We start from the raw sequence: 27,394 nt of genomic DNA, 5'->3' as shown, positions 1-27,394 counted from the left end.
GGAGGGAGAGAAGGTAGAGATTATGGAATATAGTAAAAGAAGGGTAAAGAGGGGAATGGAAGATGAAAAGAGACAAAATGTGACAAAATTAATTAGTGGCTCACGTTGAATTATCTGGTGCAATCAGCGCTTTTCTTTTTGGTGCACTTTCGACATACAGCCCGTGACACAATTCTGTTGAGTCGCAGTAATAAATGTGGCGCAAACTCCAACTAAGCACTGCCCCAGCCCTATAGGTTCACAGTTTCCTAAAGTGTTAGACAAAGTGGCGCAAACACTTCACAATGATATATCTGGGCCAATGATGGAGGACTATTTGGAGTTAGGAGGAAGTTATGACGGAGGAGGTATGAAAGTAAAGTATAATTGGAAGAAAAGAGGAGGTAATCATAGCAGGGATATGGGAGAGAGTGATGAAGTTATGGAAGATCAATGAGAAGTCTAATAAAGTTATATTAAAAATGTTGTGCTTAGCCACATGTCACCACCAACATAATATGTATATACTAGGTTCATTAAATAACATTTGTGAACCCATCAATCACTTTGTGGCCTTATACAGATAGGTCCTTACACTAACACTTTACTTTTAGGATAGGTAATTTATTATAATTTTTAGTCTAATGTAGCCTATTGTTACTTGGCTTCTAAGACCACATCTATAGGTGGTGGACAATATAATATACAAGTCTTAGTGTAGGGCCCCATCTGAATGAGGTCCTCTTGACGTGGCAGATGTGCTCACACAATTTATCAAACTGTGCGCTAAGAACCTCATGTATAAAAGCTGTAGTCAGTGATACATTAAAAATTAAAATGAAAGCCCATGGGGTTGTCTAGGTTTTTATTTTTTTTATATAAATTATAAAAAGAGAACATACTTACATACCTGGAACAAACGGAAAAATGTAAGTCCAAAAGCTAAAAAAAGTATCATTGATCTCAAAGAAACATGAAGTGTACACATTTGTAAAAAGGGTGACGCGTTTTGGACATATAGGTCCTTATTCAGGTCACCTTTATTTTTTATATTTGCAAATGTGTGCACTTTGTATGTATTTTTTGAGATATTTTATATCTTTTTTTATATATTTTAATATATTATATATTTATTTATACATATTAGATGTTTTTTGGACAAATATGTATATGGGCGCCTGTTGACAACCGTCATCTTTGTGATAACTGAAGGGGTTGTCCAGGATTAGAAAAAGGGTTGACACATGGCTGAAGGGGTGGGGGGGTGGGGTATTAAAGCAATAAACCTTTTTTATCCACCACTCTCCTCCCTCGCGATCACTAATGGCGCTGCCCTTTGCAGCCAGCCCCTATTTGTATACAGAGCCCGGCAGTGCCCACCGGATCACTGCCTTGTGCCTGCCTTAGCTTAAGGATGTAGCAGGCGTGTGGTAGTGGTCTGGTCGGCTGTGGGGGCTGGGGGCTGTGGGTGAATGGGGGTGAAAAGAGCGGTAAGGAAACGTGTGTCTAGTTTTGGGGATTTTTTTCAAGGTTTTATTTAGGCTTTCCCGATTAATCTTAGTGGTTGATAAATGAGACTTGTCAGCTTTTTCAGACCTCAACAAATGGATTTTTCTGATAAACCAGTCAGAGCAGTGTAATACTCGCGGCGAGCTTTGAAAAGTGGATGTAAAAGTTTTGACTATAGGAACTGACCACAGTACAATGTGTATTAGGCCCTTACTGTTAGTAGAGAAGTATTCCCAGCCCTTTGCTCCTACAGATAAGCTGCAGCTAGAGCCTCATGGTTATGCAGGGACAGTCATAGGGGAGTCTGGAGAAATAGCTGCCTCACACATTGTCAGATTTAAGATAAGATTACCATTAACCTGTATATGTATCAGGGAGGGCTGATACACAACTACAAAGTGGGGCTGTGCTGTGGAGGTTGTGTTAATCAGGAATGAATGTCATACAAGCTATACAAAGTAGCACTTGTATGTAACTTTTGTGCAATGTGACAATAGAGTGTGATAGTTGTAGTTACAGAAAGTAAGGAAATGATGTCATTCTAGAGATGGAGCACTGACAATGACATAAGAGTTCTGTGCGATTATACTGAAATGAAATTAGATGACTATGGTTATCTAGGTTTAGGTCACTAGCATATACTTTACTGTGATTATTGCTTAAGCAGCAGATTCTCTGCCCATAACAAGTGCCAAGCACCAACTAAATGGTAAATCATTACTATTAAGATTTTTATATACAGGCGGGCCCCTACTCAAGAACACCCAACTTACAGATGACCCCTAGTTACAAACAGACCTCAGGATGTTGGTAATTTACTGTACTTTAGCCTTAGGCTACAATAAACAGCTGTAACAGTTATTAAAGGTGTCTGCAGTGAAGCTTTATTGTTAATACAGCTTCTTATTACAATCCAACATTTTTAAAATACAATTGTCACAGAGACCATAAAAAAACTTTGGCTGGAGTTACAATTATAAAAATATACAGTTCCGACTTGCATACAAATTCAACTTGAGAACAAACCTACAGAAGCTATCCTGTACTTAATCCGGGGGATGCCGGTATTATTATTACTTGGGATGTAAAATTTGATTATTTTTAGTATGGTTGAAATCCCAGCGCAATATTTAGAGGAGCGGAGGTGAGTATTTCTAGTATTTTTGTAATGGTTGATTACCTTTAATCTGTGCACCATTATACCAGGTAAGGGCGGTTTCACACTGCCTTGTTGGTCCGTGAATCACACACCGCTCAGAGTCCTGTTTCCTGATACCAGCCCTGCTTTTTAGTGAATAGGCAGGAACTCCTTACATCATAGATTGCTACAATGTAAAGAGTCAGGTCCCCAGCAAAGTTATCGGTTCAGGAAACAGGACCCCGAGTGGTTCATGGACTGACAACAGCAGTAGCCAACTGCCTGGGTAACAGCAGTATCCATCACCCTGTGTAAATGCTCTTTAGGTGGCCAGACTAATGTGCTTGCTCTCCCACAAATATCATAATAGACCTTCCTACTAATACATTTATCGCCTGGAAATCGGCGATCTCTCAGCTCCATAGAGATTAATGGAGCAGAACGGTCATGCGCGGGGGTCTGCTCTGATAGTCTGAGGAGTGGCAAGGGGACCCCTCGTTTACACAATCTGAGGGGTTCTTCGCACTGAGACCCCCACCTATCAGCAAGTTAGGCCCCAACTTGTCTTTGTGGGAAAACCCCTTTAAGAGCTCAGCAATGTTCCATGACACTGAATAGAATGTACAGAACATGGGACATCACAGAAGACCTGATCCTCAGTGCAGAGCCCCTCAGGATAATTTGCACAACTTTAAAGCTTTGAGCCCGTATTTACATGACGTTTTTCATCCGTATGCAGCATGTATGTAACCCGTATTTTATACATCCCCATAGACTTCTAGGGCATACAGAACTGAAATACGGGAGAAAATAGGACATGCTCTACATTTTTATACAGCTAGTATACGGTACGGTATGCTACAGTATCAAAAACGGCAATATAAATGGTTGGACGTATTGTCCATTGAAATGAATGTGGCCATATGTAACCCTTAAAAAAACGGTACGGATATGGCAGTTTTCATACATCCGTGTGAATGTAGCCTAAGAGTCAGTTTTTAGCAAAACAAGACCAGATACAGGCCATGGGGCACACAGAAGCATGCAAGTGCCTGGTTTAGTTTACACGATCCTGCTAGTAGATTTCTTTTAAGTAGCAGAGATTTATTGTGGTCTTGCCATACCTATTGGGCATTTTTGAATACTTAAAAGGTAAGAATTTTGTAATTTTTTTTTAGATAAATATCAAAAACTGCATTGGAACTTGCACTTGGCAAGTCTGTCCATGATCTGTCCATGTTTCTTTGCTGTTAAACTGAAAAAGCTACTGATCTATCTATATGGTATAGTGATGTAAATTTGAGGAAATACCAAGTATAACAATTTATTGATAGTCTTTTCATTTTAACTAGGCTGCTCCAGCTATTTGTAATTGGAAAATCAACCAATCACAAAGTAGGACAGTCCACAGAAATCCAGATGACAAGTTATACAATCATATATAAGCCAAGGCCCTAATTTTACCTCAAAAACTAGCAAAACTTACTGAGAAATGGGCGAGAAATGCAGCGGCTCCAATTTAATAAAATGTCCAGTATCCTCCCCTCAATAATAAAATGACCAGCAGAGCCCCCTCATGAATAAAATGTCCAGTAGCAGACTCCCCTCATTAATCCCTTCCCCAGTGCACGCCGTAATAGTACAGCACATGTTGGGAGTGGGAGGACAGAAATAAATACTTGATTAATAACTTATGAAAAAATAAACTAATGACTAATTAAAAAAACAACATCTTACGAATGACTCATTAAGTGCAATAATGGATTCTCATGCCCCTTACATGTCAGCTCTCTTAAGGTAACCTATCCCTGTATCCTTCTGTCCAGACACATGCCTGGCAGAGTTTAATACTAAGACACTTCTGGGGATTTACAAGCTTTTAGGACTGTAAAACCTGCACATTGTTGATAAAAGTTTCACTCTGACTCCAGAAAGTGGAGCCCTAAGGGCATGGTTCTTTGTGATATCTGTGTCTTTGTAAAGTCTAATGACCTATTGTTGGCTGCACTGAGAAAAGACTTGATAAAACGTAAAAGACAGGACCTGAATGGTAACAATGGAAATAAAATGTTCTGTTATCTCATTACATAGATATATTTAATCAAATCCATTAACATTGAATGTTACAATCCAGCCCTCTGCACATCATATAATGTATATAAATGCAGAATTTACTGGTTATACAATGGGAGAAGAACAAAAGTAGATTCTTAGAGCCCCCAATCCTAAACCGGCCTTATACAGAGATTTACTGAATGATTTCTTCATGTTTGGCTTTTATATGTTCTTGTCCTGGATAAATTGTCTAGTTACAGTGACATTACAGTTAAGACAATTGAACAGTGACAGGAATCTATTATAAGCTTTGGAAAAGAACCCTGATAGTTACCAGTAGATGGGCTAGAATGGAAAATGTGCGGTCAGTAACTGCGGTAACCTGTGGTCATGAGCATTGGTGGTTTTAAACCATTATCTAAGTTATCACAGCGCTGCACAATCTTCCCGTCATGCACCTTTAAAATCAAAAGTATCCAGAAACCATGAAACCCATTTATACAGAGAAGAAGATACAAGAATCTACAGGCACTCGGGGTATTAGAGCTTCCTACAATCTCACATGGATAAGTAATAGAGTTATGTGTGTAACGTTCTTATTGCCATTGATAAATGTGTTTTTATATAAACTGCAAAAATAATGATCAGACACCATTACAGCAATAAATACATTTTATTTGTAGATTGATACATGGCCGCTTTCTCTTACATCACAATATACAGAAGAGAATGATGCATTTACTATGTACATTATGGATACACAGATGTGTACAGTATAGAATCATGCAGTTATATCATCCATACCAGAAGGGAAAATGCTAAAGCGATTTTGGAATATCTTATTACCTGATAATAACGTCCTCGAAAAATATTGGAAAACCACTTCACAATAACACCCAGGTTGCCGTTTCCACTACATGTGATTTAGAACTAGAGGTAATTCAAGATCAATTAGGATTCAGAGGTTTTACATTAGCAGCTCCAAACAGCTTCCTTAGAGCCATGCATTTCCCACCATGCTCGGCTACGTCCATTATAATGACTGAAGAACCACAGATAGTGATCGCGTGATATCAAGTGGATACAAGTTTGATGGCAATACTGAAAATGGTAACTGCTTCTGGCTAATCAATAGGACATATTCCATGAAATGATGTCAGGAACCTCATGAATTGATCAGAACAAAAGGGGTCAAAGTAGTAAATAAATTATGTGCTTGGTGCTTTCCTGCAGGGCTTTTTTTTGGTCATTTTTATTCCAAGATACCTCTGTAGTTACAAGGTGGCAGCATATAAAGCGCACAGATCTCTTTAAAAGAAGCTTTATGTTATATGTATGTGTTGTTTTGAAGTGATACTTGGCAATGTCTAACGCATGCAATAATATGGAATAAATCAAGGTCCCTAGTCTGTGGCTGCAAGTATTTGCTAAAAGTTGAAGAGCCTTACAATGGAGACTTCTGTGCTTCAGAGCTTGTTCCGTCTGATAGGCCCTTGCTCATAGTGATTTCTGTACTTCATGGATCTCGTCGTGGAGAACATAAACATAGGCGCACAGGGAAGGAGTGAAGCTCACTCCAATGTCACCCAGAATTACAGCAGCTCAGGGAAAGGAATCCCTATGCTGTATATATCAATTGAAACTTTACTTTCCTAGACTCTCAGACGAATGGAGATTGCTTTATACAGCATATACAATAAAGAGATTCTCCTTGGGCCGGGATGAAACGATAAAGAGAAGAGTAGAAACCGGGCGCAGACCCTTGTGTGATATCATAGACACACCCATCAACACACAACTAATGGTGAGACTCATTTTTACGGTGGATGTTACAAGCAAAATAATAAATTGCAGCAGCCGTTTCCCATCTAATTGATGTTCATGTTCCAGGACACAGCAGCAGCGAAGAACAACTTGTCGGCACCCAGGAGGATTGTTATATCGGTTCTCACGGCCAGGATCGATCAATCCGAATTCTTCATAAAATGGATTTTTTTTTTCACATTTGCCAAATATTAAAAAGGGACGTGTATAAATTTTAGTTAATACTTGGGCAAATAAACAATACATTTTAAGAAGAATTTGGATTGTTTGATTTCTCCTGCCAGCTCTGATATAACAATCCCCTTGGTTGCCGACAAGTATGACGTATACTTGTGATACACATGAATAATTACAATGAAAAGATTAAAACCCTTTAATGATTTTCATGTCCAGATTGTTGCCTCTTCCGACCCAATGCACTACTGTCCGCAGTAATGTAATAGACAGGGATACGCGAGGCAGCTGCCTTCACGTAAACCACAGTACATTGTATGCACCTCCACATGGTCCTATATTACAGGAATTGTCTATTATATGTACATATAACAACTAGGTCCAAATAAAATAGCAGATGAAGTAAAATAAAGGGCATGGTAAGAGGAAAAATATTATAGGAAATAGATGTGCAATTACAGCCTCATATAAGCAGCTTCTAGACAGCTCATGGTAATGATACATTGCAGGTCACACCCTTAGTGATACTTGACTTTTCACTGCTATAATGCAGAATACAGTACAGTCAGGCCTCTCCATCACCACTTCATGGTCCCGTGTCTTCCAGCAGCGAGGAATGCTTCATCCATCGTTCACAGCTCTGCCCTAGAAAGCCGTCATATGTCTGAGCCTAGCTCGGCACATTGCTTGTCTGAGATGTGGCTGGCCAGAGACTCGATAATGTTGATGAGTAAAGGCTGGCTCAATGAGCGCAGGTTCGGCAGCTTGGCGACCTTCAGGAGGGAGAATGAGGAGGAGTGGTTAAGCAGATAGCCCTGCTGGAGGCGGCAGACCCAATTCTGATGTATTTCGGTCACATTTAGAGTATTATTGATAGGCTTCACTCGCCATTATATTAATAGGCTGCACTCACTATAATGAGCGTCATAGAAGGGTTGGCCAGGAGATTCATAAAACAGGCAATGTGATGAAATAAAACCCAATTACTACCTGTCCAAACCTCTGCCGCTCAGCACCGGTGGTCTTATGAAACAGATTTGGGTGCGGATTTCAGAAGCAGATATTCATTTGTGTGCATATAACACACTTCATATCCTTCCCTCCAACCCCCTAATAAACGAAGAAGCTGCCGCTCATTGAAATGATACAGAAGCAGATTCTGGGTGAACCTTTTCATATCACAATCCTCCATGTACTTGGCAAATAACTTTTTATTTTATTTTACACATTGCCTGATCTCCGACCCATTTTAGAACATCCTGGAAAACCCAAAAAACCATTTTAGCTTATTATGGAAAAGCAACAGACATATCAGAGTAGTAGTTATGTACAGAGAGTGGACAGACAAACAGACAATAAATAATTGGTTTTATTCTCCACATGCTTAAAAGCGGTAAGGGCATAAAAATACACAAGAGACAAAACAATATATAAAGAAAGTACTCCAAGTAATTGTGTAGCAGTATCAGTCTGTTGCTACCTTTCTGCATTCAATATCAATCAATGAAAATGCATTGGTTATGGCTAGAAATCAACAGGGGTTGCCTCATGTTATAAACAGGGAGCAAGTCCCTGTATGATCATGGCTGCCTGACCTCTATGAGCCCTATTAACACAATACAGTACTGGATGCAGAGCCCTGAGCACCTACTGTGCAAGAAAACGAAGATGGCTTCATCCCAAGAAGTGCTTAATTCTTAGGATTGATGGGAGCCAGAGAGCGGACATTTACCACTAATTTAAGGCACCATCTTCTCCAATATTTAAAAAAAAAGTGTGCAGCAGAAGTGGTTAAAAGTCCTCAAGTGAAAGATGTTGGAAAGATGGAAGAGGGGTCTGGTGAACGGATTAACCCGAATTAATCACTACTCTTATAATCATGAAGACTGGACTCAGATACTCAGATGGCACAATGGAAGCAAACCCTCCAGGTGAAGACAGATGAAACCATTCCAAACATTGTATGTTCAACCCACTACTTCCACACACACTGATAACATTCAGAGCGGGAGCAGAGTTACAGCAGAGAACCAGCATTTTGGTAAGGCACAGTTGTTTCAAAATGGAAGATGACAGGACAACATGATCCCAGAGCCCCAGAAAAGATGCCACCAACCTTGGTGAACTGATGGACAATGATGTGAAGGCAATGCTTCTTCATATCCAGTGCTTGTGTCTTGTCTGCAGCTTCTAAGATCTGAAACACAGAACTCGCATTAACACTGGTTCTGTCCTATTGTTGGAACTGTAAGTTGGTTGATTCACATATTACAATATTTCCCAAACTCTATCTGAAGTCCATCAGTCCAATATCATGTGTACATTTTGCTAACTTCTGTACCACATTTGGTCCCTGGTCTGTACAATAAAGCGAAACGGTCACCAGGAATGTCATTTTTAGCTGGTGACAGGTTCCAACAGCCTGTCCTATGCAGATTTTATAAATGCCTTTGTCAGCATTCAGAATCATTTCTGTACTTTATAAAACTTTATTTCACATTACCCCCGCCGGTACTCCCCACACACTGCTGGCAGGTAGTCAGGAAATAAAGTTTTATAAAGTACAGATATGATTCAGAATGCTGACAAAGGCATAAAATCAGCATAGCATAGGCTACTGGAACCGGTCACCAGCTAAAAATGACCTTTAATAGCTTTAAATACATCCACTTTTATTACTGTCCTCTCACACATACCTCCCAAGCCTCCTACCACATAAATAGATCATTAATTCACAGATTCCTTTACCTGGAGCACATTCTCCACAGTCACGTTCATCTCGAGATTTTGTCGGCAATAGGCCTGCAGCCGGTTGCTAAAGAATCCATAATAATATGGCGCAGAGAACAAATATCTGGTGTTCATGTTAAGTAAGACAGAAGATAATTTCAACAAATCTGCTTTATTGTTACTATTTTGAGGTCAAGGGGTATTGGCGGAGCAGAAACACCCTATCCTATATTAGTTATTGTTATGGTACATACATTCCGTGGAGACAGGCATGATTGCCAACAAATTTTAGTAACCTCTGTAACTTTTTCCATGTATCATAGACAAGACATAAAACTTGTTAGTTTAACCCCATCATGATTGCCACTCTGCTATAGATGTCCTAATCCAGAAGATTTTACCATTTGAAGTGTGTTCCCCTCTCCAGTCTATCAGCTGGAGGCAAAATATGTATGGAGAAACAGGGAGACAGAGGTGACAGTTTGTACAAGTACATGCATCCTCTGCACCTGTAACCGAACCTGGGGAAGGGCAACGGATTGACAACGTACATATTTTTGTAAAGGTTTATTAAATCTTACTACATGTAAGACAAAAACATCTAATCTGCTAATTTTGTAAAATACAAAACATGTAATTAAAGGGAATCTACCATCTGTAATCTACTTCCAGAAGTGAATTCCTGATGTCTGCCTTAGGGTACATGCACACAATGTATGCCCGCCGCATGTGTGCTGCACCGTACCGCTCCCATACGGTGCCGTGAGCCCATAGAAGGGTATGGGGGACATTTATCGACCGTATATACGTCCCCCATACATGTGTGTGAATGTAGCCTTATACTGTTTTATTATTTTCTGTAATGCAGCCTAAATGTTTTAAAACTATTTTTGTTATATATGCAAATTACCTGCGGGGGCTACTCGGGGCATAGTGTAGCCTCTGAGAGCTCCCGTTGCCAAGGCTACTCCACGTCCCGAGTAGCCCTGCATATGCGCCTCCTTGCTCGTAAATGCGGCCACACAGTGTAGCCTTGAGGGAACCAGGAGCTTCTGTGAAGCCCTTCTCTCTAACCAGAGAAGCACCCTGAGCCTGCGTGGGCCGTGCCTCCACGTTCACAAGCGGCATGAATCTGCAAGGAGGTGGCTGATCTGCAGGGTTACTTGGGGCATGGAGTAACCTTAGCCCCGGGAGCTCTCAGGTTCTACTATCCCTCAACCCCCCTCCTATTAGTCTCTGCATGTAATCTGCAGATATATCAAATAAAGTATTAAAACAGTTAAACTCCAATACAAAAGATAGTTAAAACTGCATTGGGGTGAGGAAGAGATTGGGAATCTACCTCTAGATCTACCAAGATCAGTAGATTCCAAACTTTGCCATCAAGTTAAAGTCTCACGTGGCATGAGGAAAAAAAAGAAGGAAAAAAAAAACAAAAACATTCTGATATGTAAACCTGGTCCAAAAGATATTGTCATCTATATAGAATAATAGGACTACAAACATTGACCTGGGCATTCAGGTACCACTCTCCCGTGGTTATGAATGGGTTAAAAGGATACAGGGAGTCTTCAGGTGGCATATTGACTTCTCCGTAATAGATGTAACGCAGTAGGGATTCAAAGGCTTGTTTGCTGGGCACCATCTCACCAATAGAAATATTGACTTGCCCATCCTCAGGCATGAAAGAGCGGAACATGGCCTCAAAGTAGCTGCAAGGAGAACCATAGGGGAGAGTTTATTTACTTACAAAGGTCAAAGTGAATTGAAACTTCAACATTCATATGAGTTGTCTTTCTTCATTGCCAGACATTTGTCAGTTTAACCACCAGATAATGATAAATCTATATTTTTAAAGCCCCATCATATTCCGCAGAGCTGTACGGATTATGGGGTGCATATAAAACAAGGCATTAAAGAGTAATAACAATCAAATGAGACAATAGGAGATATGTTCTGTACCCTCAGAAGTGCTGTAATGAATCATGGCAAGAACAGTAGACAATGTAAACCATAATGGGTTAAGCTAATGGTTACACAAGCTTTTACACAAAACTTAATAAGAAGGGAGGACCTTAAAGGACACCTGTCATCAGGTCTGTGTCACTATTTCTGTCACTACTACCTGTTGGAGCAGCTCACAAGGATCCATCCCAGCCTTTATCTAGTTATTTCATACATTATTCATTGTAAAATCATCTATTCTTTATTATGTAAATGAGGCTGGTCACATGGTCAGAGGCAGTGATGTCACCCCTGTTACCCCTCCCCTCTCCTCCCCCTGCTCATGTCTGTGTGTAATGTATAGTAAAGCATGGCTAGTGTGTGTGCTGCATCTGCTGACATGCTGCATCCTCCTAATATACAGGTGAGAGACACAGACATCAGCTACACATGAATCTGACATGCTCTGCTGTAACATTGCTGCCTGGAGCTGCTGTATCTCTCCTATATACACACACATGCACACACAGGCTGCAGGGGGCGTGGCCACCAGCACCAGGAAGCACATCATTATACAGGCTGTCAGTCATGCACTGGGAGTGTGGCTGTGCCTCCCACTCATGAATAGAGTGGACAGCTTGAATATGCTAATGCTTCATTGGACATTTCACAGGTCATTTGCATACAGCTTTAGGACCTCATTGCTTAGGTTTACAGGCATATAGAGGGACAATGAAGGGATAGAGGCAATGCTCTCTAATGGCAGTTTATGAAAATATATTTAGTTTAGGGGGGTTATTTTGCATGACGGGTTCTCTTTAAACTGTTGCTGTGTTTTTTGCTCTCTGCATTCAAACTACTCCCAACCCCCTCCTTCAGCTATAATATCCAACCAGAAGCCTGGGGCTGTGTCGTGTTCAGTGAAGTCCAGCTACAATCCTAGAATATAAATTTTTGCAGCCCCGCTGTCACAAATAACATACACAAAGATATGGTTACACTGCTCTCCAGGACTGCTACATAATCCTGTCTGCATCCTTGTATGGTCAAAACTGCTGGTAGACCTGCTGGGGGTCCCAGTGCGAGTCCCATTTAGCTGCCTATAAGAGTTAAAGGGGTATTCTTGTCTGGGCACTCACATTCAGTTTCACTAATCTTCCATGTATAAACATTTCTTCAATTAGATGTTATTAAAAAAAATGTTCCTGTGTGAAGATAATTTCTCATAAATGTAGTCATGTTGTCCCTTAGAAACGACATGGCTTCCTCGGATACGACCACGTCACACTCTGGCAGCGGTGGCCAGACTTGCGCTATAGAGTCCTGCCTGACCTCCTGGATTAAGCGATCATTACCACAGGACGGGTGCGGGACATGCAGTAACTCCTGGACAAAACCTTTTTGTTTATTTGTGCAATCTCTCAGGCAGAGGTGGTCGTATCCACGGAAGCCATCTCGTTTCTAAGGGACAACATGACTACATTTATAGGAAATTATCTTCACACAGGAACATTTTTTTTAATAACATCTAATTGAAGAAACGTTTATATATGGCAGATTAATGAAACTGAATGTGAATGCCCAGACGAGAATACCCCTTTAATCCGTGATTGTCCTGAAATAATGTCCCCCAGGAATGAACTAGTCCTGTCCTCCATTTTTTTCTGTGGGAATTACAAAGCAATATTGTTGAGATAATGATTTCTAAACAATATAGAGCGTCGACTGCTCACTATGCTTACCTCGAGCGAGCAGCCAGGATGGCTTTGTGTGCAGGTCTTGGGTGTCCATCCAGCAGCAAAGTGATGTCACAAAAATCTCTTCCTGCACCCTCCAGATAAGCCTTCATATCTTGGACTAGGGAGGTGCCTGTACGACAAAATAAAAAAAAAAACAAACAAACTAAAAACTTATGTATCTGCATTTAACCTAGCAACTTCATCTTTAATACATCAATGCTTTGCAGTAAAATACAATGTTCATTTACTCAGCTTATTGGGTACAAACTTCATATTTGTGCGATGATAGAATACTGCTTTACTGAATAGGAAGGTTGTACACAAAATACAAGTTTGCAGTAGCTATATTACTGCACCATTACCACCTGCAGACACAGGACTTCTACACATGACAACAAATAGACCTGACAGAACTAGAACAAAAAATCCAAACCTATATCAACAGGCTGATCAGAGTGGATCCGGATGGGAGGCTGCTGCTTCCTCCGTACAATTTCCACGATCAGGGAGGATGACAGGTGCTCAAACTCTTTCATCATTATCACCTGGTTGAAGTGGGATTCCTTTACAACAAAGTTTAAGCAGTGTTCCTGATGGAAAGAGTGTAAGGTTAGTTCTTTATTACTATATTAAATGAACATTTTAACCTCTCAAACTATTCTATGGAATCGCAGGTAGGCTAACTGGATCAGTCTGGTGCGAGAAACCGGAAGGTTAGATGAATGTCTGCAACACAATGCCATCTGCTGCTTCCCATGCTGTGAAAAGTAACAGCCTTGAGCTGGGCAGGACCAGTATTACCTTCAGCTGGTCCAGCTGCAGCTTGTTGGCATTTTCACACACTACAAGGACATTCTGAAGGTCAACAGATGCTTCTATGTACTGAACACAGAGCTGCTCCAGCCGTGACAGCTTGAAATGCAGAGCCAGCTTGTACACATCCATAATGAGAAGGACGTCCTGGACATGACCTAAAGGAGCAAAAAAAAGAAAAGAAAAATCATCTTTTATAACCGTCTACAAAATTCAACACAAAATCATCCATCTTTGTAGGGCTAAATGTGGGAAATAACACAATGAAATGCATATTACTCATTCCAATGTACTCTACACGGATTAAAGGAAACAAGTTAATATGTCACTTTCTTTTACTGACCCCCTTTTTACATTTAATGGGAACCTGTCAGTTGGATTTCTCCCCCCTAAACTGGTCCCTGCATGTATTGACCTTTTCCATGATTCTACTCATCAAACTTTCAGTTTCTGAAAACTCAAGTAATAGGTTTTTGAAACATTTGATGGTCATATCCAAATTAACCTGATCTAATGCTTGATTGACCTGTCCCTTCCCATCTGAGGTCAAAACTGTACGGACAGTACTGTTTGCATGATGGCTGCAAGACTAGATGAAGTTTCTTTCAGTAATCATAACTAGAGAAAACTGAAGTTGAAAACTTGTTTTGTCTTGGGAAAAGAGTAAACATGCTCGGATGGAAATACCACCTGACAGGTTCCCTATTAAAATACTTTTATCCAAAATGGAGACTGCTCCCTGTTTGACCTTACAATATTATCACCACTCGCTAAAGCAAGAAACAATCCCTGCTTTTATTTTCTGAAAACTAACCTTTCCGTGGGTATTTTATCTTGTCTGTGTATAAAAACTGCATTAGCAATTCAAATGGCCGAGCTTCTGCATCTCGGATGATCACATCCAGCATAGGAAGACACCGACTAGTTTTCTGGGGTCCACAAGCAGTCTCCTGCTTCTGCTGTATACTTTGGCCATCTTCTTCTGGATCCTGCTTTTCTTTCTGATGGAGCATAAAACAGTAATTCTATTTAAATCAGGTTTGTATATAAAGGGTTAACAGAAGCAGCAATGAACACACAGTCAAAGATATGCTCATCAAATAAACTTATTTGTGAAATGTGAGGATCAACCTCCTCACTGTTATTAGGTCCTAGTGGTTACAGAAACATTCAGCAAAGAGGAGTTCCCCTCCCAAGGGTTAATTCTTTTTGGACTTTGAAGATTTGCCCTGGGAGCAGTTCTTTCAGCTTAAGGGCAAATTCACACGAACGTGTGCCCGCGGTACCATAGCACGGTGGACGCACGGGAGAGGAGGAGGGGGAGAGTGTTTGTGACCCCCGCCCCTCTCCATAGAGATACACGGCGCCGAAATACGAGAAAAGATAGGGTTTGTCCTATCTTTTTTCAGGTATAGAACGGTTTTAGATAAAAAACAGCAGTAAAGGTCTAATAGTGGGAGAAGTGTATGTAATCATACATTTGTGTGCAGCAAGTAGCAGCAGGAGTGTAAAAAGGAAATTTGGGGTTTGTCTTTTAGCCTAAAGAGCTTTCTGGTCATTGCAATGATCTGATCCGCATCACCTCCCCTCCGCTTTGAGTGACTGCTGTAGGTATCCTGATACAGCTCCTGAGAGTAAGGGCTGTTAAGCAGCTCAGTGTAGAGAATATAAAGCTCTTCAGGGTGAAAGACCTGCCATGAGCCCTTGCAAAAGCTGCAGATCTGGATTATAACTGGGCTGTAAAAGAAATAGAATTCTACACGGTTTCGAATGGGTTAAACACCATACTATTGCATTACTGTACGTACTTGTCGCTGCCTCTCTCTCGCTTGAGTAATTTTCTTCCGGAGATATTTACATCGAGCAGTAATGATAGAAATGTGACCTCGGACTCGCTCCTCTTTCTTGAGTTTTTTTTTTTTTTTTTTGCAGTGGATAAAGAATATGGTTTAAGACATTATGTAATAAATCAATTTAGACGACAAGACAATTGTGAAATAATAGCATCCAACTTGTTACACATCAGAACTAGCAAAGATATTGCTGTTAAGATTTTAAAAATTATGAATATGTCTATAGAAAGAGGATTACAATTATATCAGCCATTATAGCTCAATTTCTGGGCTTTGCTGTAAGGTGAAATCCACTGCCCACCTGTGAAATCCCTAAGGCTGCATTTACACAAACATAAGAGGGGCGTATGTATGGCCGCATGGAGCGATACGGTCATGTCCAATCTTTCTCCATGTGCACGGCTGGACGCATGCCTGAACGGCCGTAGCTGGGTGGGCATACATTCAGAACACTGACTAATAATGGAGAACGAATAAGCAAGTACTCACTTCTCCCAAAATAAATTCCACATCACAGAATTGTTGGTTCTCAAATAATCTTCCATAGTCCTCATGCAAAGTGCATTTTGGATAACAAGAGAACTGGGGGAGAAGAAAGGTAAAACCAAGTATGAAATAAAATATAGAAATGTATTTTTCTTTGTACATGTTTAAAAGAATTTGTACTTACTATGGGCCAATTGGCATCAGCTTTGTAGGGTGTTTGCCTCCCTCTGGACTCATTACTCCAAAAGTAAATGGTTGTTATTAGACACCCTGTCTCTGTTTAGAAATCCATCAAGTCACACAGATGTGGGTAGGAAACCCAACTCCCGAAGCTGCCTTTATCGGGCAGAGTGGAGTATGACTAGGTTCCCTGTAATGCCCACTAAATGTATGGCCAGATACAATTTTTGTTGATATTTTCTAATTAGGCTACATTCTTATCTCGTTTTAAGACCTCCATTGTAAGGAAATGTTGGTAGGATTCCCAACATGTCCTTACAACAGACAGCTTGGACATATCCCATTGTATTCACACACAGTGGGATACTTTATTCGGTTCTTCCCCTCCCTCCAGAAGGCCAATGTGCAGGTTGTTTCACTAGTGATGCAACTGTCCTATTAGGGGTAGTTACATCACTGGGGACCTCCCATAACTCAGGCTCAGGGAGGCCGGGGGTGTAAGCAATACAGTTCTGCGAATAGTTAGAAGCTATTATGGCCTCTGCTGAACGTATATGTCACTCAGCAGGATGTAAATATGCAGCTTTCTGTGTCTTTACATGTGTTTCCTGCAGGATCCAATCTATACTGGGCAGATCGAGGCAAATACTAGGCTTTCCGGGTGTATATGTTGAACGTTTCCATAAGACAAATTGAATGTAGTCTTATTGCTATGAGGGAGTACCTTAAAAGGTTACAATTTTCATGAAAACCTTATGCTGGTTGCCCATGAGTGAGTTTGACCCAGCAAAGTCTCTCTGTACATATGTGGGATTTACTGGAGGAACCCAGAACGGATGAACTGAAATCAGATCAATTTGGCAAATCTAGGTTTGGTCTGATAATTCCTGCGTACGTGCAGAGTGTCTGAGAAACAGTTGTTGAGACCCTGTACCCATATTACGGCACCTTAGACTATAAGTATTTATATACACAGAACAGAGAAAAAAAGTTGTGTGTCACATTTGGGCTAAAAAAGTAAATGCCTTTATTAACCCCTTACTGCATTTGGACGTTCCTAAACGTCCTGTTATGGGAGAGAGAATTAGGAGAGGGCTCACAGGCTGAACCCTTTTCATACTCACTGTATGTATAATGCAGCAAACACCCATCACTAACACTGGGCAAAGGTGGCGGGGGAACTTAAATGTGGACAGCGCACAGTTGCCGCCATCTTGGTATCGATCAGCGCCCCAGATGACATCATCAGGGCACCATGATTGGTTGCCAAGACAGCTGGGAGTTTATGTCAAACTCCCAGGCAAGTCTGTAGGAAGCATCTGTAATGGTCTGTGAGTAACGGACGAACAGCCGTGCTGGAACGGTTACAGTTACAGAAGTGTTACTGCTACAGCTCCAGCACGGCTGTTTGGTCGGCAGAGGGAACATCTCTGCATTATATTTTGCTATAATGCAGGGATTCCTGTCCACTGCACTGTGTGCAGCCCATGGGATCATGACAATACAATGTTTTTTCAGGTCTGTGTCTCATATTTATATTCTTGTGATTTTAGTTTTTTGTTAAAACGGTATTAAGTTTTCACCCCACGGTGGCACAGGTTACACTAGTGGTGTACACTCTATTCACTTTCTTACCTGAAAACGATACATTTCTCCACTCCTGACATTGTTATCCACGGTCCCACCAAAGATATACATGGCGTCAGCGATAACAGCTGCAGCATGGAACAGGCGACCACTAGGCAGCTGTAATATAAAGGTATAGATATTTATAGACGAGGAAAAGCCACTGCAGACTGATATTCACAGAGCCAAGGATACGTTTCAAATCATGGTTAACGTACATTAACCCCATAGCGCAATAAGACGTACCCTTACGTCTTGCTGCGCATGGGGGAGTATGAAGAGGGCTCACGGGCTGAACCCTCTTCATACTCACCGGGCATTTGCTTCATGATGAAGCAAATGCCCGTCGCTAACACGCGCGATCGGTGTGACATCAAGATCCGAGGCTATCATGATCTCGGCTATCTATTACAATATGCGATCTGCACATTGTAATAGATGGTATGCAAAATCCCCATATACTGCCATACTGCAGTATGGCAGTATATGATAGGATCAATCAGACAACCTAGGGTTAAAGTACCCTAGGGAGTCTGAAAAATAGTAAAAAAAAAAAATTTAAAAAAGTTTAAAAAAAAAATTATATTAAAAAAACATAAAAATTCAAATCACCCCCTTTCCCTAGAACTGATATAAATATGAATAAACACTAAAAATCCTAAACACATTAGGTATCGCCGCGTCCGAAAATGCCCGATCTATCAAAATATAATAACCGTTTTTCACTGCGTTTTACCCCGTAGCGGAAAATAGCGCCTGAAGTCGCAAATTGCATTTTTTTGCCATTTTGAAAAATAGAAAAAATTCTATAAAAAGTGATCAAAAGGTCGCACAGTCCTAAAAATAAAAGCGTTGAAAATGTCATCAGAAGTCGCAAAAAATGACACCACCCACAGCTCTGTACACTAAAGTATGAAAAAGTTATTAGCGCAAGAACACGGCAAAATGAAGAATTTTTTTCTGTACAGGAGGTTTTAATTTTTGTAAATGTATGAAAACATTATAAAACCTATACAAATTTGGTATCCCCGTGATCGTATTGACCCAATGAATGAAGAAGACATGTCATTTGGGGCGCACAGTGAAAGCTGTACAAACCAAGCCTACAAGAAATGGCGCAAATGTGTTTTTTCATCATTTTCACTGCATTTAGAATTTTTTTTCCGCTTCCCAGTACATGGCATGGAATATTTAATACCATCACTATGAAGTGCAATTTGTTACACAGAAAATAAGACATCACACAGCTCTGTACATGGAAAAATAAAAAAGTTATAGATTTTTGAAGGTGGGGAGTGAAAAATAAAAACGCAAAAACGAAAAAGGGCCTGGTCCTTAAGGGGTTAAATGAGGGGACAACCTTCTACAGGCAGTGAAAACTGATCAAGACTCTAAGGGCTCATTCACATGACTGCGTGCTCGCCCTAACCCCATCTCGGGCAAGCACAGGCCTGGGAGGAAGAGGTGTGAGCATTCAACACCACTCCTCCCTGCATAGGCAGAAGAGCGGCTCAATACTGTTATGATAATAAATTGTGTGCTCACCGTGGCGTGACCAGGAACCATTGAAATCTGGGGGCCGTGATCTGGTCACAAATCATGCAACCAGATCACGACCTCCATTGTGGCTGTGTGAATGAGGCCTAATGTTGATAATTTATCAGAATATGAGTGGTCCTTACCTCACTGTCTGGACTGGGCTGTATTACCTCCCAGGATTGGGAATCCACATCATAGCAATGCAGCTCATTGGGTAAAGTGTTGTCTGCTGCCCCACCAAATACATAGAGGTGGCGATCAAATGCCACCATTGTGTGCCCATAACGTCTTTGTGGAGGTGGTGGTGACCCACGCAATAGGTGCTCAGTAGGAATGCGCATCCAGCTGTAAACAGATCAGATATGTACATTACTAGGTTCTGTCACTGTCTAATGCTGGTCATAATATGGCCATGTTTCTGAATCTCCCAGACACATGCATACTTGGCTAGAATGAGCATGCACTTGTTTTTAAAAGGAAGTGGAGAATAAGATGCTGATCTGCATGCCTGGGCCTTACACCCCATTATTTGGCCAATTATTAGAAACATGATAATAGAAACACTTATTCCAAATAACTGGGCTGCCGATCAGATGTCCATAAAGCAAACAAACAATCTAAGCAAATGTTTGTATCCTTTATGCAACATAAAAGCAGGATTATCAGCAGCTCATCAGTGTGTGTGGAGTGGGAGGTACCTATAATAATAATTCATTGAGCTAATCTGAGACAAACAATTGCAATATACACGTATACGCATTCAATGGACAGGCAAAAAGACAAATATGGGGTCACAAATGCGGCTTTGGTTTCCATAGATACGTGTGTGAGCCAAATGCCTGAACAGCAAAAATCAGAGCAGGTCCTATAGCAGTTGGGTAATATTTAATCTCATCATTGGCGTTTAAGCCACGTAATGTGATCATGGATCTGTTATTTGTGGTACTTGAAATGCCCACTAACATTTTCATCCAATAGTAGATAATACATATATAATTACTACTAGTATATTATATAATCATCACATTCAGTTCTTACACTTTCTCTGCAAACTCAAACTGGAACAAGTTGTTGGTGATCTTCGCTCCACTCTGACCAGAGAAGACAAACATTTTGTCCCTACAGACAGCGACGGGGAAGTTACAGCAGGAAGGAGGGATCTCTCCACTTTGCTCAATCTGCAAGTTACATGAATATTGTGGTGATTATCCACATTAACATTTAACTAGTATCTTATCTACAAACTCAGAACACTATTCAACATCCACATTGGCCTCAACTGTACGATAATATTGCAATATCGTGTCCTTTACAAGCCTACTTCTTTACAGTGAAAATATTGACCATTGAAACAATAAAGTCTCCATTGCACCTCTTCCCAAGTTGCTGACTCTCGATCTTGCAAACTGATGGTCCACATGTCATTCAACCTAAATGAAAAAAAACACATATATCAACACACTGATAATGTAGTGTAAAATCATAAAAGAATGCATAGCATGTCATGTACAATGTATAACTTTTGTAGTGAATAGTCTGTTCAGTTACAATATAAGCTAATAATGTCCTTTTTTTAAAAAAAATTCAGGTCTGTTACAGTAATACTCCACAGCATAATTTAAGAATTTCACCCATTACTCCTTAAAGGGGTTTTTTCCATGAAAGCAAATTCTCAAATTTCAACCCTCTAGTGATGTGAACACAAAGATAATTTATTACTTCACAATTTTAGGCAGTTTTAGCTGCTATGATGGTCAGTGTAAAATTACAGGGTGTAGACGGGGACTCTAAACAGCCACATTATGATCCATCTAGTTCTGTGAGATACAATGTGCTTACATTATCAGAGTTCAGGTTTATATACACTTTAATTTACCTTCTGAACATTGTACTAGTATATGACACAGAAATAGAGGAGAGAGATCACTAGATCTGCCGTGCCTCCCGAGAAGAAGAACTTGTCTGTCTGTAGGTTTAAACACCTCATGCTGCTGCTGCCGGCAGGAAGTCAGTGTCTGTGTATCAGTGTGAGGTCCGTCCTGGACTGTAGGGGGCGTGGCTAGAGTGCAGGGAGCAGAGAGAAAAACTCAACTCCATGACCGTCACACAGAAATCCAAGATGGCAGCCACCCAACCCTAAGTTACAGGGTCTAGGGGCAACGGAAATTGTGTACACCATGGACTGATAGTAACAGGTTGGACTTATATCTGTAAAATGCTGTATTTTTGTTAATAACAGTGAATTAGAGAATGTGTCATTTTGTTATCCTGAGTGTATTTAAAAAAACTTGTCTTTGTGGGAATATCCCTTTAAAATGATAGGCCCCAAGAAACACACTATTTCAGTGCCACAATCATGCCCATAACCATGCCCATATTCAGGCCACTGACATAATATTGTAATTAGTTGTGCATTCAAGCCCTACATGTGTATTTCATAAATAAAAGAATCTTTTCATATTTGCTACAGGATGTTGTCTCATATTCATTTCAGTACCTGGCATTTCCATCATATCCAGCAAAGATCCACAGCTTATCATTGTACACTGTAGCTCCATGTGCGGAGCGAGCCACTGGTAATCTGAAATAAAAAGGAAAAACAATATCATGTGCCACTCACTGATGTAATGTATCACACAGCGGAATAATCAGGAACAAGTGTTCACATGTTATCCTTGCATAGGCCATAGGAGGGTAAGAACACATTTACAGGGTTTCTAATGCAATTTTTTTAAACCCACACCAGGGGAATATCATGAAGGGAGAAACATATGGTGATTTTTATCTTTACAAAAAGATACAGGACAATGTATGTAAAATTTAATATGCGTGACTCAATTAGTGTGAATGACTCAGATCAGGTGAATTTCATAAGTTTACAAACTGATTTTTGTAAAATTGCAGCCTTGGAAAGGAACAATTTAGGGATAAGATATGTGTATATCAATATATATTACAGATACATGTATTGCTTGTGTATATATGTATTGTCTGCTTACCTTCCTTCAATTTTCCATTCTGTCCAGAGGCCAGTCCCAAACTTGTACTCAAAGAGATCATTCTTATTCTTCAGGTTGGAATTAGAATAGATGTCACCAGTATAGCCACCTTGGAATTAAGTATGCAACCCCAGTTGAACATAAGGGAAGTTGTCAATTACTAACTGTGTTTCATTCTCAAAATGACATTACAAGGAAAAAAAATGACTAGACAAAAGGAAAGATATGGCTTTGTTCACATAATGGGGCACATTTACTAAGGACTCTGTGCGCCAGTTTTCTGTCAGACTTTGTACATTCTTTTATGTGCAAACTGTTTGCACATGTATTTAAGAAGTGTCCATGCCATATATGTATTGCGGCTGCAATATACCCAATGCAAAAATTCTGCACTGAAAGGGGCATTCTGGTGCAAAGTCGGTTGGTGCGCCACAGTTATCATGCATCGTCCGACAGAAGTGTGTTACACCCCCCCCCCCATGTTAAAATTGCGCCAAAAAAAACGGGCGCAACATTTCATGAATCTGGCGCACCCTGTATACTACACAGAATAACTGTACATGGTGCAGTTTGTACTTTTTTTAGTAAATGTGCTCCAATATGTTTAGCTTATAGTGGGATACGGCTCCCATGCAGCACTCACAAACAGATACCCCACTTTCACACAGAAATCTTATATCTGCAGTTTCAGGTTACTTACCAAACACAAACATGCTGCTTCCATAGACAACTGCAGAGTGGTGATATCTTGGTGCAGGGGGAGTTCCTGTAGTAAAAGCCCTGTTTGAAGCACAAAGAGAATATAACATATATAACACAATTTTGTGTTAATACTAAAGCAGAAGAAGTGATCTTGACTTCATGGCAACCTCATTATAAAATACAAGTTTGGTTGGAATAAGCTGTTCTTGCTCCTAATATCCTCACTTCTGCTCTCTCTCATTTAGGTTGGTAATATACTGTATGTACACACTGTGAAACTGAAACTTAAATTATCTATGCAAAAAATCCATGATTTATTAAATGATCTATGCAAGAAAATCTTGCAAAACGACCTTATCTACTCCTCCCATGTGCACAGAGCATGTTGGGAAAACTCTCCATAGACATCAATGAATTTTCTTCAATCTCTTGCGACCAATGGCCGTGAGGCTGCTGTAAGCAATCTAGGGCCCAGCCAATATGGCAGCCTGCATAATCCAGGACAAAAAGTAGAATAAAAGATAATCTACAATCAGATAATAGAAAACAAATTTAAAAAAAACACTTTTCAATCTAGTTTTATTCTGTCAAAACTGAAATTGGCAACACATTCCCTTTAACTGTGTATGTCAAAAAAGTGCACGGCTTCCTCCAGTACGTGTGGTTTAGTAGGGGTATTGCACATGTGCTGTATGGTACCTGCACCAGGAGCAGTCTTTCACATCGAACCTCAGCAAGTCATTTAACATGTTTTTCCTGTAGATAAGACGCAGAGGATTAATGCACATAATTACATCTATTCTTTATATACAGGAGCTCTGTCCTCATAAATATGCTTCTAATATATATTAGATTTCAACTTTCATCTTACATAGCAGAAGATAGCGCTGCTGAGGGTTAGCATACTAACCCCAGCCCCCATGGCAGTCTGTGAGCTCAGTGATTACAACCCTAGAGCCATTTGCTGATAACAGTTATGGAGTATACTGGGTACATCCACTTGTCTACTACTACAATTTCTGCTTCACTTGTAACAAGACTTTATACTTGGTTCCCAGAAATGTCTGGCAGAGACTTATCCTGCTCTTTGTATTAAGAACACATGCAACGAGCATGCATGTGCATTGGAGGTGATGGAGGAATAGCTGTCATATGAACCCCTTTTTGGCAGCAGCTGGAACAAAGGATCCTTCTTCCCCAAAAAGCAGATCTCTTTGAAAAAGGAACCAGGACATGCACATTAGATTTTTAGACAAATTCGCCAAAATCCATGACTTTGACAACTTTTATCTAATGTACATGGGGACTTTTAGTGTAAGGCTGCATTTACAAGAACATATGCCCGCTGGGCAGGCACACATTCTGCGCCATGGAGAGGAGGAGGGGTGACCCCTCTCCATAGTGATGCACTTCGTACAGGCCGTAACACTTGTCCTATCTTTTTCCCCATTTGCGGCACCGTATCGCTCCTTGCCGCCATTGCCATCTACGGGGGACGTATGTATGGCCCGCATACGGAAGTGTGAATGCAGCCCAAGTTTGTTTAACTGGAGTTCTGCCCATTATTATGTCTCATCAGAAATCTGTGATGTAACTGGTATATACACTTACATAAAGGCCATCACTTACCCGTTATCACCACCAAAGACGTAAATGGCGTCTTTGTAAGCTACAACAGTATGTTTGCTTCGTCTGTAAAACATAGAATGAACACAGAGTTATTTTCAGTCTCTGGAGTCTGTTCTCTTCAATGCGCTGTGCCCACATACATGGCTGTACATCTCTGCTATGTGCCAGCGCTGTGCCCACATACATGGCTGTACATCTCCGCTATGTGCCAGCGCTGTGCCCACATACATGGCTGTACATCTCAGCTATGTGCCAGCGCTGTGCCCACATACATGGCTGTACATCTCAGCTATGTGCCAGCGCTGTGCCCACATACATGGCTGTACATCTCAGCTATGTGCCAGCACTGTGCCCACATACATGGCTGTACATCTCCGCTATGTGCCAGCACTGTGCCCACATACATGGCTGTACATCTCTGCTATGTGCCAGCGCTGTGCCCACATACATGGCTGTACATCTCCGCTATGTGCCAGCGCTGTGCCCACATACATGGCTGTACATCTCCGCTATGTGCCAGCACTGTGCCCACATACATGGCTGTAGATCTCCGCTATGTGCCAGCACTGTGCCCACATACATGGCTGTACATCTCTGCTAAGTGCCAGCGCTGTGCCCACATACATGGCTGTACATCTCAGCTATGTGCCAGTGCTGTGCCCACATACATGGCTGTACATCTCCGCTATGTGCCAGCGCTGTGCCCACATACATGGCTGTACATCTCCGCTATGTGCCAGCGCTGTGCCCCCATACATGGCTGTACATCTCCGCTATGTGCCAGCGCTGTGCCCACATACATGGCTGTACATCTCCGCTATGTGCCAGCGCTGTGCCCACATACATGGCTGTACATCTCCGCTATGTGCCAGCGCTGTGCCCGGCTTACCTGGCCCCCACAAACTCATCACAGGGCAGCAGCCGTCTCCAGCGGTGAACACTCTCAAAGGGCCCAAAATTGAGAGTCAGGTACTCAACACTGTCAGAGCAACTGTGGTCGAAATCTACACTGGGGGCCACCTTGGACTTGCACGCCATTGGGGCCACAGGAATTGCGCCCCTGTATATGATACAATGTAAAGGGCGGAGGCGGTAGCTCAATGCTCAGCCATTACAGCTCCCAGTGCCGGGACACCGCATGCCCACTGCCAGGCCTCTACCAGGCACATAGTGCGGGCACCGCTGCCATCTGCACCAGGAAGACACAAGCACAGGAGCGGCACTAGCCGACAGGAAGAAGACGGGACGTCAGCCTGTCCAGCCAACCTCGGAACTCTATGGTAAAGAGACAGCAGTGTACTGCAGCGACATCTAGTGGCGAAAAATGAAATTAACGCCATTCTAGTGTCTTACAGATTGTGGTGTTTCTTCGAGAAATTATTTCTGATACCAAAGACAGTTTTAAAATATACATAATCTCTGCACCAACCCTGTCCTTTAAGAGATCTCACACCAAAACCCAGGGCTTTACCTATAGCAAGCTCAGCATGCTTTAGAATTAGCTCTGCAAAAGTTTATAAATTGGAGCTCATTCTAAGCCTCTGAATCAGTGTCAATCTTCAGTGAGTGTGGCACACGTGGCGTTTTTAGGCCGTTTTTAGTCATGCATTTTCAGATCGTAAAAAAACGCATGTGTTTTTGACAGGTTTAATCAATTATCTTAACGAAAAATGCATGTGTTTTCAAAAACGCATGTTTTTTTAAGATCTGAAAACACACAACTAAAAACGGCCCAAAAACGTCACGTGTGCCATCACCCTAAGTCAGACGACTGTATGGGAGACTTATGTACAGCCACAAGTTTGCAGCCATAAGTATACTTCCCCCATGGCTGCACGTAGCGGACTTGTTCTAACTTTCTCCGTAATATGCCGCGTATGCAATGTATTTCAAAGGAGACTGGAGGCGCAGACGTATGTCCACCTTGCCATAGCTGTGCGGACATATGTTCGTCTTAATGCAGCCTGAGAGCGCGTTCACACGTTCCGCTAGGGTCACGTTCATAACACGATGCTGGCGCACAGGGGGCAGGGCTCGTGGCGGTCGCATATGCGTTTCCAGAGAAGCGCATGCGATCGTGTTATCAATTGCATGGGTTTCCCAGTAAACGCATATGCGATCGGCCCAAGTCCCGGGCCCCTGGGCGGAACGTGTGAACGCGCCCTTAGGGTGATGGCACATGTGACGTTTTTAACCCGTTTTTGAGCCATTTTTATGCTGTCCACTTTTGAAAAAGCATGCGTTTTTGACTAGTTTGAATTAAGGTAATTGGACTAACCTGTCAAAAATGGATGCGTTTTTTAAAAAACTTTTTTTGACTGACTGCTTAAAAACAGCCCAAAAACGGGTTCAAAACGCCACGTGTGCCATCACCCTTAGTAAGCCAGTGTGCTAAATGAGGGTCTGCCTGTGCTAATTCCATAGACACTGCCAGCCTGCTGCTCAAGTAGCAGAGCCAATCCGAGCTTCTACTAG

The 27,394-nt window shown here is 41.3% G+C and overlaps 1 protein-coding gene across 1 annotated transcript; it reads right to left on the bottom strand.

The window, feature by feature from the left end:
* Window positions 1-5,335: 5,335 nt before the first annotated feature.
* LZTR1 (leucine zipper like post translational regulator 1) lies at window positions 5,336-26,192 on the bottom strand. The gene is made up of 20 exons (XM_072141897.1): window positions 25,809-26,192; window positions 24,920-24,982; window positions 23,990-24,046; window positions 23,289-23,368; window positions 22,589-22,697; window positions 22,087-22,170; window positions 20,962-21,019; window positions 20,628-20,767; window positions 19,733-19,934; window positions 18,060-18,170; window positions 16,248-16,340; window positions 15,714-15,809; window positions 14,720-14,906; window positions 13,894-14,063; window positions 13,526-13,682; window positions 13,096-13,222; window positions 10,972-11,121; window positions 9,428-9,533; window positions 8,796-8,876; window positions 5,336-7,452 (listed from the first exon to the last, which is right to left on the bottom strand). Exons 1-20 carry the CDS (start codon window positions 25,955-25,957, stop codon window positions 7,336-7,338), a joined length of 2,337 nt encoding a protein of 778 aa, XP_071997998.1. The 5' UTR covers window positions 25,958-26,192; the 3' UTR covers window positions 5,336-7,335.
* Between the last annotated feature and the right edge of the window lie 1,202 nt (window positions 26,193-27,394).

This window comes from Engystomops pustulosus, chromosome 1 (genome assembly GCF_040894005.1).
Source record: "Engystomops pustulosus chromosome 1, aEngPut4.maternal, whole genome shotgun sequence".
NCBI classification, from domain to species: domain Eukaryota; kingdom Metazoa; phylum Chordata; class Amphibia; order Anura; family Leptodactylidae; genus Engystomops; species Engystomops pustulosus.
The sequence above is the reverse complement of the archived record's forward strand: the minus strand, read 5'-3'. Positions and strand labels throughout refer to the sequence as shown.

Coding starts and splice junctions, on each gene's coding strand:
- LZTR1 (XM_072141897.1), bottom strand. CDS start 25,957: ATGGCGTGCAAGTCCAAGGTGGCCCCCAGTGTAGATTTCGACCACAGT. Junction 13,223..13,525: donor TGATCAGCCTGTTGATATAG/GTTTGGATTTTT, acceptor TTTGTCGTACAG/GCACCTCCCTAGTCCAAGAT. Junction 11,122..13,095: donor ATCCTGGCTGCTCGCTCGAG/GTAAGCATAGTG, acceptor TTCTCCTTGCAG/CTACTTTGAGGCCATGTTCC.